At 52.4% G+C, this 13305-nt stretch overlaps 1 protein-coding gene across 1 annotated transcript; it reads right to left on the minus strand.

Annotated features, from left to right (window-relative positions):
- Positions 1-5341: 5341 nt before the first annotated feature.
- Positions 5342-6277, minus strand: LOC134154647 (olfactory receptor 14A16-like). The gene has a single exon (XM_062601325.1). It carries the CDS (start codon positions 6275-6277, stop codon positions 5342-5344), a length of 936 nt encoding a protein of 311 aa, XP_062457309.1.
- Positions 6278-13305: the final 7028 nt, after the last annotated feature.

Consider the following 13305-nt stretch of genomic DNA (forward strand, 5'->3'; position numbering starts at 1 on the left):
CCTCAGAAGCCTGAAGGTAATTACTCATCTTTATATATTGCACCCTCATTTAAAACGTGGTTAATGCCACCTGAAAGACAAGAGTTGTTTGCTAACTTCCCTGCATAGTCCATGTTGAAGGTACTTGCACTAGCACAGCCTCCAAATCTGAGCTGAAAAACATTCCCTTGCATTTTGTGATTTAATGGGAACACACTATATTCTTGTCTTGACCTCACCACACAGCACAGCAGAGTGAACGAGTGTCTACAAAGCTTTCCCGAATATCCTGATTTGGCTGAGTATATCTCCCCTGTGGTGAAAATGCCTATTATTCTAAGAATAAATACAGATGATGATCAGGAATGCCTTCTGCAGTGCAGAGATACCCGAACAATACATATACTGTACATATGTATATACAAATATGTGTGTGTGCATGTGTATACATATATATATATATATATATATATACACACACACACACGCATATATGTGTGTGTATATGTATTTCCTGACAGAACACTTGTGTAGAGTAACAGAGTCCCCACACAACTGTAGGAACTGTGTTTTTGTAGCTCTGTGCTCTGTGTGGTTCATTCCCACCAGCTGATCAGTGTTTCTTTCTATGTGCAACAGCAGCCTCTTTCTTTCAGGATCCAGAAAGTCCCAGAGAAGCCAACCAAATCCCTACTTGCATGAACTCAGTGCTGAGTCTATGCAGAGGACTCCTGGCACCTTCCTTGATTCACAGCAGTAGGAGCCTGGCACCAGCCCCACTGCCCAGCACAGCCTGGGAGTGGCTCAGGCCTCCCTGGAGAGCCCCAGCCCAGCAGGGAACAGCCCTGCAAGGCCACCGCATTTCTGGCCTGTCATCTCCAGGGACAGGAGTGTCCTCCCAAGCCATTTCACAGCCCTGGGGCTGCTGCTCAGCTGCTCGGGCTGAAGTGGCCTCACAGCTGCTCTGCTGATGCTGTTCCTGCTGCTGGCCTCTCCGGTGCTCGGGCAGAAGCGACCTCGCAGCCCACACCGAGGCCATGAACCTGCTCCTGGCCCAGCAGCAGCAGAGACACAACAAGAACATCCACGAACCAGGAGGCTGCTGGTGGCACAGAACCTCCAGAGCAGGAAGTGACCTCACAATCGGCAGCATGGCCGTGTCCCCTCTTCTGGCCTATTAGGCACTCAGGCAGCCATGACCTCACAATCTACATCCAAGCATTAGGCCTGTTTCTGTCCACTCAGCAGCAGAGACTGCGGTGACATCACAAGGACCTCCCTGAAACAGGATCCTCCTTCTGGCCTGTCAGATCCAGAGAAACCTGTGACCTCCAATGAGAACCAGAGCCTGATAGATGTTAGCCTATCAGGTGCGCAGGCAGCAGTGACGTTGCAAGCACAAACTCCAGTCACATCCCTGGCCTGGTCTGACTTCTCACATAGCCGTGACCATGTCATTGACCCCCAGGGATGTGGGGAAGGTTTTTTCCTGGGATTTCCTTGCTTCTGCAGTGGCTTCTCAGAGCTGGGAGAGGGCCCAGGACGTAGCAGGGCTTTGGCCCCAGCCACGTGTCAGCACCTTCCCATCATGAGCCGTGGGGCCGGTCCTTCCTCCTGCCAGACCTTTGACCAGTCAACTGGTCTCGAAGAGAGTGACAAGAGCCTGAGGTCTCCTTGACCATCCTGAGGACATGCTCCTCAGGGACTCCCCAAAGCACAGCTGGCCCCCAAGCACCTGGCCCAGGAAGTGTGTGCAGGGGCACTGTCACAGCCACAGCCGTTGCAGTGCCATGAGGATCCTGCCAGGCCTGTTCTTCCAGCACTTCCTCAAACAACAGGCTTGGGAGGACCAGGAAGGGCCACGTCCCCTGCATGCCCATCCAGGTGGCTGAGGGAGCACCTTGGGGACTTGGTTTCCTTCAACACAAGGACATTCTGGGTGCAGCAGTTGGCCTGGCATTCGCTGATGCCTTCCCCACGACTTCTGGAGCCGAGACCGCCGAGCCTTCAGCCACCCAGGTTCTTAATGTCTCAGACAGAAATCTTTCTTTCAACGCCCAGAAACTCCCCCTTGTCTGCAAGGGGTCTCTCAAATCCTGCTGCCTTCCATCTCTGAAGGAATGTCAGGAAAAGACTCTCCTTCCCCCAGGTTCTTCTGGCCATGGAAGAAATGGCTTTACCAGAGAGGGAGTAAATCCACCCGTATTTGCAGATGTTTAGTGGAGGGACTCTTGGCCTGAATTCCCCCTCTTTTGATTCGTTTTTACTTTCTTCCTTCACCTCCCCCACAGAGATTTATCTAACTGTGTGGGATGTGCCATGAGCCCATGGCATGAGCAGAGGGAGCCATATCCATCCCCATGGCTCAGGGCTGGGATCCTTGGCAGCTCCGGAGGGTCCCTGTCACTTGGTTTCTCCAGGCCTTTGCTGTGAGGCCTCGTGCACACGTTTGCTTTCTCAGTGCTCTCCCCTGGCTGCCAGATTATCACTATGGCATTTCCCTGCACTCAGCGCTTTCTCCACAGTCTTGATTTATGTGTTACACAAAGGGAAAAAAATGGAGTTCAGGGTAGACTGAGGTGGGACCACGGGAAGTATCACTGCACAGCAGAGAAAGCATCAAGTAGCTCATAGTCACCCTCAGGATGTTCAGTCCTAACCCCCCGTGAGCAAGCCTGGACCCGCCTAGCTCCAGCCACTTGGCAACGGGCAAAAATGCCGTTTTCATCGTTGTGTTTGCAGCACCTGGGCGCTCTGTTGGCCACACCACTCTCTCCAGCATGGGCAGTCTGACAGTTCTGCTCTTCCTTTTTTTTTTGCTCCTCTTTTTTTGTCAGAGCTGCCAGGATTTTTTGTGTGTCCCACTGCACTTGCCCTGCTGCCTGCACTCTTGCTAGCACAACCCAGTGTAACAGTGGTTGTGTTTGCTACAGGAGCACCCTGCTGACTGCTGGTCACCTTCATATCCACCACAACCTTCCTCAGATCCTCCTTCTTGTCCTTCTTGAAGACGGATGTAATGTTTGGTGGAGGAGTGGGAAGGGCCGGGGACCAGGCAGTGGCTGCAGGGCTGTGCCAGCTCTTACTGTACTGCTGGTCCTTGCAGTGTGGGGAGAAGAGACGGGAGATGGGGCAGCATGGGGGTGGCAGCGGGGCAGGGGACAGTGGGGACTGCAGCAAGGGGTCGTGGCTGGTGTTTCTGCAGCGCGGTGGCTGTCACATCCATCCAACATGCCAAAGTCCTGCACTGAGCCCAGGCAGACCAGGCCATTTCCCTGGTGCCCGTTCCACCCTCCCAGCACGATGGGGACATATGGGGAGGGCGCCCCACCTGTCCTAGTGCTCCGGGCCAGCTCCACGAGGCTGGCACAGCTTTGCCTGAAGGATCCCTTGGTCCTCGGCCTCTGCTCTGGCACAGCTGGGGCAGGGGCAAGAGCTTGTGGGGCAGGGCTAGGAGAGCTCTCCTGGGAGCTTCTCTTTCACAGGGGAGTGGTGAGGAGCATCGTGCTTCCACCTGCGCCTCATCCCTGCACCCACACGTGCTAGGCAGGCACCACACAGGGCAGTGGGGCCTTCAGGAGTGGGGAGAATCCCTCTGGCACGGTCCCCATGACAGCCCTCAGTGACCCAGCCACCCACAGCCCCCCTGCTTTGGCAGCCTCCCCCAGCACCTGGCCCCTGCCCAGCCCCAGTCATGTCCCGCATTTGAGATAGCACACCATCATCCTCCGGGGTCTGGCTGGGAGAAAGGCCAGCCAGGGCTGCTTGTTCCTCTCGATACAGGCACGAGCCCAGCAGGACGGAGCCGGCCACGCAGTAAAATGTGCCCAGAAAGCTGGGGTGCATGGGCAGAGCTGGAAATGGCCGATGTGAGAGGCCAGCGTGTGACGCAGGCCCAGGGGCACCTCTCTGGTCAGCTGATGCAACCAAGGGCGTAGACTGGCCATCTTCTCATCTGTGCCCAACATATCTTGGTTCCCCTCCACGAGATCTGGCTCTGTACCACAACCCCTCCCCCCGACCTGTGTCCTCATCTTTCCCACTCCCACAGCTGAGCTGACGTTGGTGCTTTCCTCTCCCAGGCCCTCTCCAGCCCAGCCCAGCCTCTCCCCGCCTCTCCTCACCTCCTCCGCCCTCTCATCAGCCCACCCAGCAGAGCAGCCCAGGCTGGGGGTGGACCCACAGCAGTGGTCCCCGCAGGGGGTGCAGAGCAGGAGGTGGGTGCAGCAGCTCCGGTGGGTGAGGGGTGTGTGTCAGCTGCCCCATCAGCCTCCAGGCACACAACAGCTCCTTTCCTCTTCTCTGGAGACATCCCTGCTCCCCAAATAGCCCTTTCCCGGGGGGGGGGGGGGGGGGGTTGCATTGGTGCTGGCCTGCCTGGCCATTCCTAGACCCTCCCCCATCCTCCCCATGAGGCTCTGAGCTGCTCTGCCAGTGCTGCTCTGTAGAACAAGTGACTGCGGGGCAACAGGGCCACAGGTTGCCTCCACACTGGCCATGGTGGTCATAATGGGAAGCAGACCCAGCCGGATAGGCATCATTGCACCATACAGCCCCTACCAAGGAGTCTGTGGCTGTGGATGATGCTCTGAGTAATCACAGGCCATTTCAAATGGCTCAGGCTGTGTTCAGGTGTGTGGTTTAATATAACACACGAATTTCATTGAAGGTGACAAGAACCACTCTCCAGGCTCTCTTCCCTGTTCCTGCAGGGTCCACACTGCCCCTCATCAGATTGCAGAGCTCTCACTAGCCTTGGTTTTACCCTTTACCTTTGGATGACTGCCCTAGATTTTGTGAAGCTCCATTCACTGCTCACCCCAAGGCACATGGTGCCCCTGGAGATGCCCTGTGCTCTCCTGGGGGCTGCATGCTCTCTTCAGGAAGGATAGGCCTCTGTCTCCAGCCCTGTCATATTGGAGATACGGCCTGACCATTCATCACCTCCAGGAGCACCTGGCACCCACAAATGAGAGCTGAATCCAGTCCTCATGCCTAACACATCACCGATAAGCTCATCACCTTGAGATAAGCTCATCACCCTGGGGAGCCCGGGAACAGCAACAAGTCTCTTCAAGGTGAATGTCCTTGAGCACATTTTAGACTGCAGCTTTGGAAGGAGAGCCCAATCTTCAAGCACTGAACTGAGGAAATTCTCTTTTATTTGAGTGAAGCCAAGTCTGACACAGTGACAGGCACATTTACAGCAGGCATTTCAGTCAGACAGATTGAGTTCGTGCCACTGGAGAAGGGATGAATTCAAACACTTCTGCACAAACATGATTTTTCACAGAGAGAATGCCCAAAGCACAGGAGCTGTTTCAGAAAAATTAGAAGCCAACTGTGAAGGGGGATGGGCAGCTTACTTCTTCTGAACTAGGACCAGCTGAATCAGTTTCTTTAGTGCATCTTTGAGCTCCTTGTTCCTCATGCTGTAGATGAGGGGGTTCAGTGCTGGAGGCACCACCAAGTACAGAACAGCCACCACCAGATCCAGAGTTGAGGAGGAGATGGAGGGGGGCTTCAGGTAGGCAAAGATGCCAGTGCTGATGTACAGGGAGACCACAGCCAGGTGCGGGAGGCACATGGAAAAGTCTTTGTGCCGGCCCTGCTCAGAGGGGATCCTCAGCACAGCCCTGAAGATCTGCACGTAGGACAGCACAATGAAAATGAAACACCCAAAGACTAAAAAGACACTAACCACAATAAGCGCAAATTCCCTGAGGTAGAATTCTGAGCAGGAGGGCTTGAGGATCTGGGGGATTTCACAGAAGAACTGGTCCACTGTGTTGCCTTGGCAGAGTGGTATTGAAAACGTATTTCCAGTGTGCAGGAGAGCATTCAGAAAACCACTGGCCCAGGAAGCTGCTGCCATTCTGACACAAACTCTGCTGTCCATGATGGTCCAGTATTGCAGTTGTTTGCAGATGGCAACATAGCAGTCATAGGCCATGACAGTGAGGAGAGAACACTCCACTCCAACTGAAAAGAAAAACAGGAAGAGCTGGGCAGCACATCCCGAGTAGGAAATGGACCTGGTGTTCCACAGGGAATTGGCCATAGATTTGGGGACAGTGGTGGAGATGGAGCCAAGGTCCAGAACAGAGAGACTGAGGAGTAAGAAGTACATGGGGGTGTGGAGGTGGTGGTCACAGGCTACGGCTGTGATGACGAGGCCGTTGCCCAGGAGAGCAGCCAGGTACATGCCCAGGAAGAGGGAGAAGTGCAAGAGCTGCAGCTCCCGCGTGTCTGCAAATGCCAGGAGGAGGAACTTGTTGAGGGAGCTGCTGTTGGACATTTGCTGTGCCGGGGTTCAGGACACTGTCCAAGGAGGAAAAGATGTTGATAAGTTAGAACAGGCTTCTCTGAGCAAAATCCATGTCACTTCTCAGACACCCCCCCCTCAAACTTTCTCTCCCCTCTGCCTTCATTCACTGCCCTTTCCTGCTCACTGTTTCATGCTGAGCATGCAGTGCCAGGGCCTCTGTCCATACGCTCCTTAGGAGTCAGCTCTGCTCTCTTAAGAGGTGCAAAAGAAAATGTCAGACTGCTTTGTGTATTTGCTGGGGATACCTGGGAATGGGCACCATGAGCTGAGTGAAGAGGATTATGTCCAATGACTCAGTGGGAATATTGTCTTTTTTTCTCTGTGAGAGACAAATACATGGTAGATGATTTTGAAAAAAAGAGATCCTTGTGAGGGATTCGTCTCTCAAGACCTTGCCCCCTGGAACAGGGGTTTCTGTAGCTGTCAATCACAACAACTCTCATAGAATCATAGAATCACAGAATTGGTAAGGTTGGAAGGGAACTCTGGAGATCATCTAGTCCAACAGCCCTGCTCAAGCAGGGTCACCTAAAGCATGTTAGACAGGGTTGCATCCAGGTTGGCCTTGAAGATCTCCAGAGAAAGAGACTGCACAACGTCTCCAGGCAACCTGTTCCAGTGCTCTGTCACTCTCACAATAAAGACATTTCCCCTCACGTTCAGGCAGAACTTCCTGTGGTTCAATTTCTGCCCATTGCCTCTTGTCCTGTCACATGGGACAATTGAAAAGAGTTTATCCCCGTCCCCTTCACACCCTCCCTTCAGATTCTTATACACATTGATAGGATCCTCCCTCAGTCTTCTCTTCCCCAGGCTAAAGAGGCCCAGCTCTTGCAGCCTTTCCTCATAGGGCAGATGCTCCAGCCCTCTGGTCATCTTTTTAGCCCTACGCTGGACTCTCTTCAGAAGCTCCATGTCTGCCTTGTACTGTGGAGCCCGGAACTGTGCCCAGGACTCAAGATGAGGCCTCACCAGGGCTGAATAGAGGGACAGGATCACCTCCTTTGACCCGCTGACTCTTCCCAGTGCACCCCAGGATACCATTGGCCTTCCTGGCCACAAGGGCACATTGCTGGCTCATAGTTAACTTGTCATCCACCAGCACTCTCAGGTCCTTCTCTGCACAGCTGCTCTCCAGAAGGTCAGCCCCCAGCCTGTACTCGTGCCTAGTGTTATTTTTCCCTAGGTGCAGAACCCTGCACTTGTGCTTGTTGAACCTCAGGACGTTCCTCTCTGCCCAGCTCTCCAGCCTGTCCAGGTCTCTCTGAAGGCTAGCACAGCCCTCGGGTGTGTCAGCCACTCCTCCCACTTGGTATCATCAGTAAACTTGCTGAGGAGGCACTCTGCCCCTTCATCTCACTCTGCCAAGGGAGAGAAACAGTACAGCAAAGGCAGAGCCTGACCAAACACTTTCCAGATGTCTTTGTCCCAGTGAGATGGTCCCTGCTCTCATGTCACTTTACCTCCTTCACTCTTTCTCCAGGCCCTGGAGCAGCAGTGGAAGTGAGTCACTCTGGGGTACACATCCTGCAGCAATTACCTCCACTTGTTTTGTAGAAAGACTGTGAGCATTTAAACACTGATTTTCTCTAGAAAATGGGCTGCAATGAAGCGGTCTGTTTCTGTATTTCCAGAGTTTTCAGATGCCTCCATCAAACCATGGGAACATTTTTTGATGCAGTAGAAATCTTTGGCATTACAGGTGCTCTCAGCATGATCTCTCGTGTATCCCAAGGGGAAAAAAGGGCTCATGAGGACTTTGTATGTCTGGTCTGTGCATGAGTCTTGCCCCTCACTGCTCAGTGTTTGCACCTCTCTCAGCTAAAGGACAGTCACACCCAAATTACTCTAAGAAAGAAATGAAATTGAGTTGAGACTGGAGGAGTTCAGTTTCAAAGTGAAGATTTCCAAGTCCTCCCTCTCAGCCCACATATGGAGAGAGTGCTCTTCAGAGCATTTGATGAGGTTTCTGACTCACATGAAGGGCACAGGGACTCTCAGCTCTCGCTCATATGATACAGGAGAGCTGTGGTCTTCTGGAGGGCAGTTTGCAGCCTGGCAGGACACCCAAGAGAGACAGTCAAGAGTGCTAACGATGGGGCTTCTCCTTACAGGAGAGTCAGATCATTCCCCCACCAGACGAGATGGCTTGCTTTCTAGAAAGGTGGAAGAGGGCTTGGACACATATCCTGGCTATGAAGCTGCTGTGAAGACAGCTCCACACAGGACCCATAGGGTCAATGCCCTAAATGCAGCTGAACTCCCTCCTGCAGCCCATAGAGCATGAGAGCAAGAACCAGAGCAGCACAGAGAGGTAGAGAAGCAAGGAATACTGTTACCCTCCTACCAAAGGGAAAGCAGTGAGAGACAGACAAGCACTCTGGAAAGCCTTCCCCTCACCCAACTGAGCACATGACCTCCCAGATGGCAACATCACAGGACAGTTACTCCCACTCCTCTGTTGCACAGTGGGAAATAGGCACATCACAGGAGAAGTGCACCTCTCCTCTGCTGGAGCTCAGGCTGCTGAGGAGGGTGCTCATGCCCTGGACCCCTGGCCCTGAGGGCAGAGGCTCTGCTGGTGGGAGAGAAGATACAGGGGGCTTACTTAGAGGAAGATGTCTGCATTGAAGGGGATGACAGGGAGGTCTCCAAATTGCTCTCTCCCCACCCCCAACACACACATTTCTGCTTCTTGTTTCCTCTTATTCACTGATCATATCTTAACTGCTTGGAGCTTTTCCTCCTGGGAGCTGTTTTTTTCTCTCCTAGGTCTTTTCCCAGCCAGCACTTAGCAAACAGTAGGAAAATGCAAGACCCAGGAAAGCACTTATCATTAAGGTAACCCCTGTCCCTGCCTTGATTGTCCTCTAGAAAAGGCCTTTCAGAAATACCCTGGAGGTCAGCTGGAGCTGTGAGCAGCCCTGACCCACGCAGCACCCTATCAGCAGGAGAATGAACCTGCCCTGCCAGGGGTCACTCCTCCCACGCAGAGCTTCTCCCTGCACTGCTGTTGGGAGTCTCCTGGACAGGCTGAGCGCTGACCCTGGAGGGCAGCAGAGTCACTCCACTGGACACACAGCAGTCTGAGGCGCAGGGATATTGCTCTGAATTACATCCCTGGTTAGAGCTGGATGCACTCTCTGGTTTCACATCCCTGCACGGGCCCTGGAAGGAAGTAGCTGTGATGTCCTGTCCCTCTGATCACTTAGCAATGAATGCCTGCTCTAAAGCACCACCTCCTCCAAACAAGAGAAGCTGGCAGAGCTGCCCTGAGAGACCCTTTCAGCTGTGGAAGGTGTCAGCTCCAGAAGAACTCAGTAGGAACCACAGAAGCAATGTGGCCCTGCAGCCAGAGACTTACTGTGTCAATGGCTGTGAAGATTCCACCCTGCAGGGAGCTCTCAGCTGTCCTCCCTTTCCCAACTCTCTTTAGTTTCTGAGTCGCTCATCTCATGCTGGTGCCTGCAGGCAGTGCCCTTAGTCCTGCTGCTCCTTTAAGAGGAGCTGCTCCTGGACAGAGCTGTCTCTCTGTAATACCTGCTAGGTTGCCGTGGGTCCCGTGGTCCCAGGAGCCAGACCCAGCTTAGGAGCAGAAGATCAGCCGAAGACATGACTTCCTCTGTCCTCTGTGCACCCTTACGATGTTCCTCGGGCTCCAGGGCTGCCAGTTGCTGAAAGGCCAAGAGGTCACCCCCGAGAAATGTCCACTGAAGTAGACTAAAGTAATCACCAATGGTCCCTGTCTAAACCGTGGGGAGAAACTGAGTCCAGCACTGCAGTTTGTCTCATACAGAACAGTTTTCCAAGAGAGGTGGAAATGTCTCTCTCTAGAAGGCCCTCCTCCCATCTCATAAGAAGACAGGACACCAGCACCAGGACAAGAAGGGAGTTCATTTCCTTGTGCTTCAGGGACTGATTTACAGGAGTGAATCAATACATCTAATGCCCACTGAGAAACCCCTGGGATGGAGTGTGATTCAGGACCCTCCCATGCACTCCACAGACTCACGGGACATGGGATTCCCCTTGCGCAAGTTGTAGTGTGCACTAAAATGCCTGTCTGCATAGGACAGAGGGCCCTGGACAGGCAGGAGGAATGAGTTGCCAGGAATCTCATGAAATTCAACAAGGATAAATACCAGGTTCTTGCACCTGGGACAGACCAAGACAGTGCAAAGATACAGGCCGGGGACTAGGCTGTCGTGGAGCAGCTCTGCTGAAAAGGACCTGGGGATCCTGGTGGGCAGAAGGCAGAATATGAGACAATAGTGGGCCCAGGTAGCAAGGAAGGCCAAGGGTGTCCTGGGCTGTGTGAACAGGAGCACAGACAGGAGATTGGTGTAAGTGGTGACCCCTCTCTATTACTCACTCCTTTAGAGCAAATGTACACTTCTGCATCCACTTTGGGGCTCCCTGGTACTAGAAAGATGGTGATAAATGGGAGCAAATTCAGTAGAAGGCCCCGAAGGTGGTCTCAGAGCTGGAGCACTAGATCTGTGAGTGAGCAGGGCTTGTTCAGCCTGGAGAAGAGATGCCTCTGGAGGGACCTAATAGCAGCCTTCCAGTACCTAAGAGGAGGCCCTGAAGAAGATGAAGCAAGGCTATTTATCATGGTCCATGCTTCAAGGACAAGAGACAATACCTTCCCATACAAACATCTCACCCATGTTTATTCGTCCCCATTGGCCCTGGTTTTGCTTGTTTTGCATCTTCGCTTGGTATTTCTGAGATTATTGCCCTGTTAAGTCCTATTTGAGGCAGGAATTCCATTAAACTAGAACCTCCTTTTATTACTTGTGCTGCTCTGCAATTCTATTTGTTGCTACCTTCTTAGAGGCACCACAAGTCAGCCTGAGTCCCCTGCACATGCACATTACAAGCTGGTATACCCGAGCTTCATTCTGGAGGACGTTGAGAAATGTGTGTATTCGGCCAACAGAAACCTCATGAAGTTTTACAAGGAGAAGGGTCAAGTCCTGCACCTGGGGCAGGATAACTCCATGCTTCAGGGCAGGTTGGGGCTTTATCAGCTGAGAAGTGCCCCTGAGGGGAAGGGCCTGGGTGTTATGAGAAATGCTATGTGAGCCAGGGAGGCACAGTCATTGCAAATAACGCCAAGTGACCGTGAGCTGCATGAGGAGGAGCTGTTATTCCCCCTCCACTCAGCCCCGGGTTGATGACACCTGGAGTAATGTGTCCCTGAATGGGTCTCCCAGGCACTTGTTTTGGTAGTGAGAAGCAGCACAAGTAAGGGAAAGAGTCACAATCTGCAGCTTGGGAGGTTCAAACCAGACATTAACAGGAACCAAAGTCACTCGAAGAGTAGTGCTGTGATGGAAAAGATCATGCAGAGGGAATCTGTGATCAGCCCCTGGCTCTGTGTTTTGAGGAACAGCCAGTGAGGACAGGGAGACATAAGTAACGGGAGGGAGATCTTGAGGTGGGAGCAAGGTGGGGAAGCGTCTTGGATGTCTGCTGTCTGCAGGCACCCAGCAGCAGGTGTGGGACACTGTAGGACAGTGTGGTGGAGACAGTGGAGGGCACTGACATGCTGAAGAGCCTGAAAGAGCAGAGGTCTTTGTTCTGCGGCTGCTGTCTCTGTCACTGAGGCCTACCAGGAGACTTCATGACCTCACTGTCCCCTTGCCCACCAGAGGACCCCAGGAGGTGTTGTGTCATGATCCTGCACTTGAGCTTGCACATCTCCACCTGCACACTGCCCCAAGGAGCAGCCCTGGGCAACTTATAGGGGGAAGGATCTCCCTTCTCAGGAGCTGGGTGTCTGCGATCGGCCATTTTGCTTGATAAAACACGTCAAGGGGAGATTCGGCATCAGTCACCTGCACGTTGCCTTCACCTACCTGTAATCAGTGCCTCCAACTTTCTGCTCTAATCAGCCCCCAGGGAATCTTTCTTGCTAACGGCCCTCAGTGGGACCCATTAATGCTCTGTGTAACTTTCAGCTCTGCTTCTGACTTTGACTTGAAAGCTTTGTTCAGTCTCCTCTCAGTAGCTGAGGCTGGTGGACCAAATACACCATGGGGCTCATTAAAATGCAAAAAACCCTGGGGAAACTCGTGTCTCTCTGGAATTTTCTTCTAGTCTTGTATGGTTAATTGCAGAGGTTTCGGGAAAGAAGATTGTAATAGCATGGAAGTATTTCTACTATAAAAATTTTATTACTATCATTATCATTATTATTTTTTCAAGTTAAAGACTAAATGACAGCAATATTCTCCAGTTGATGCTGATCCACAGTGTCCCTCAATGAAGTCAGGACGTGTAGGAAAAGGAGCATCGCAGAGGTCAGACGTTGTTCAGACAGTATTCCTCTCCATCTCCCCAACCCTACTATTGCTCTAATCAACCACCCTGGACTGCCATCACTCTTGTTAAAGCCAAACTTTTCCCACCAAAGTTTTCCAACTCAGCTGTACAGCTCATATGCCCCAATTCCCACCTGCTTTCCTTAAACAACTAGTTGCAGACAGACGTAGAGGTTTGCATTTTGTTTAATTGCAAACAAACAAAGAATAAAGCATGATAGAGTTTCATTAAAAGATACACTCCTCCACACGATGCTAAGTCTGAGCTGCCTCCAATGAGGTCCACATTCCACAAGGGACAGCCTTACTAGAAACTGTTTGAAGAGATAAAAAATGATAGATATGATCACAATTAAGGATGTGGCTAAAGGGACAGACTAGTGAAAGATGGAGCAAGCATAATGCTCCCTGAAGGGCAAGTCAGCAGCTCGCTATCAGAATGACCCAAGAGTAAGGGGAGGAGGAAAACTGGAAACAATGGAAAATTACAGCGTCCACCAGTGTGCTGTAAAGGTGATGGTTGAAATTGTCCATTTACTCAAGGGATGTGGAAGCAGAAGAGAGAGCCATGCAGCTCCTGGGGGTCCTGGGTCATGCTGGGGGCTGCGCTGCTCTTGGAGATCTCTGACTGGGCTGTGCTGCTCTACAAAAGTCTGTGCCAAGACAAGG

The sequence above is a fragment of the Rhea pennata genome, unplaced genomic scaffold (genome assembly GCF_028389875.1).
Source record: "Rhea pennata isolate bPtePen1 unplaced genomic scaffold, bPtePen1.pri scaffold_32, whole genome shotgun sequence".
NCBI classification, from domain to species: domain Eukaryota; kingdom Metazoa; phylum Chordata; class Aves; order Rheiformes; family Rheidae; genus Rhea; species Rhea pennata.

Excerpts from the sequence above, each read along its gene's own strand:
- LOC134154647 (XM_062601325.1), bottom strand. The coding sequence starts at position 6,277 with ATGTCCAACAGCAGCTCCCTCAACAAGTTCCTCCTCCTGGCATTTGCA.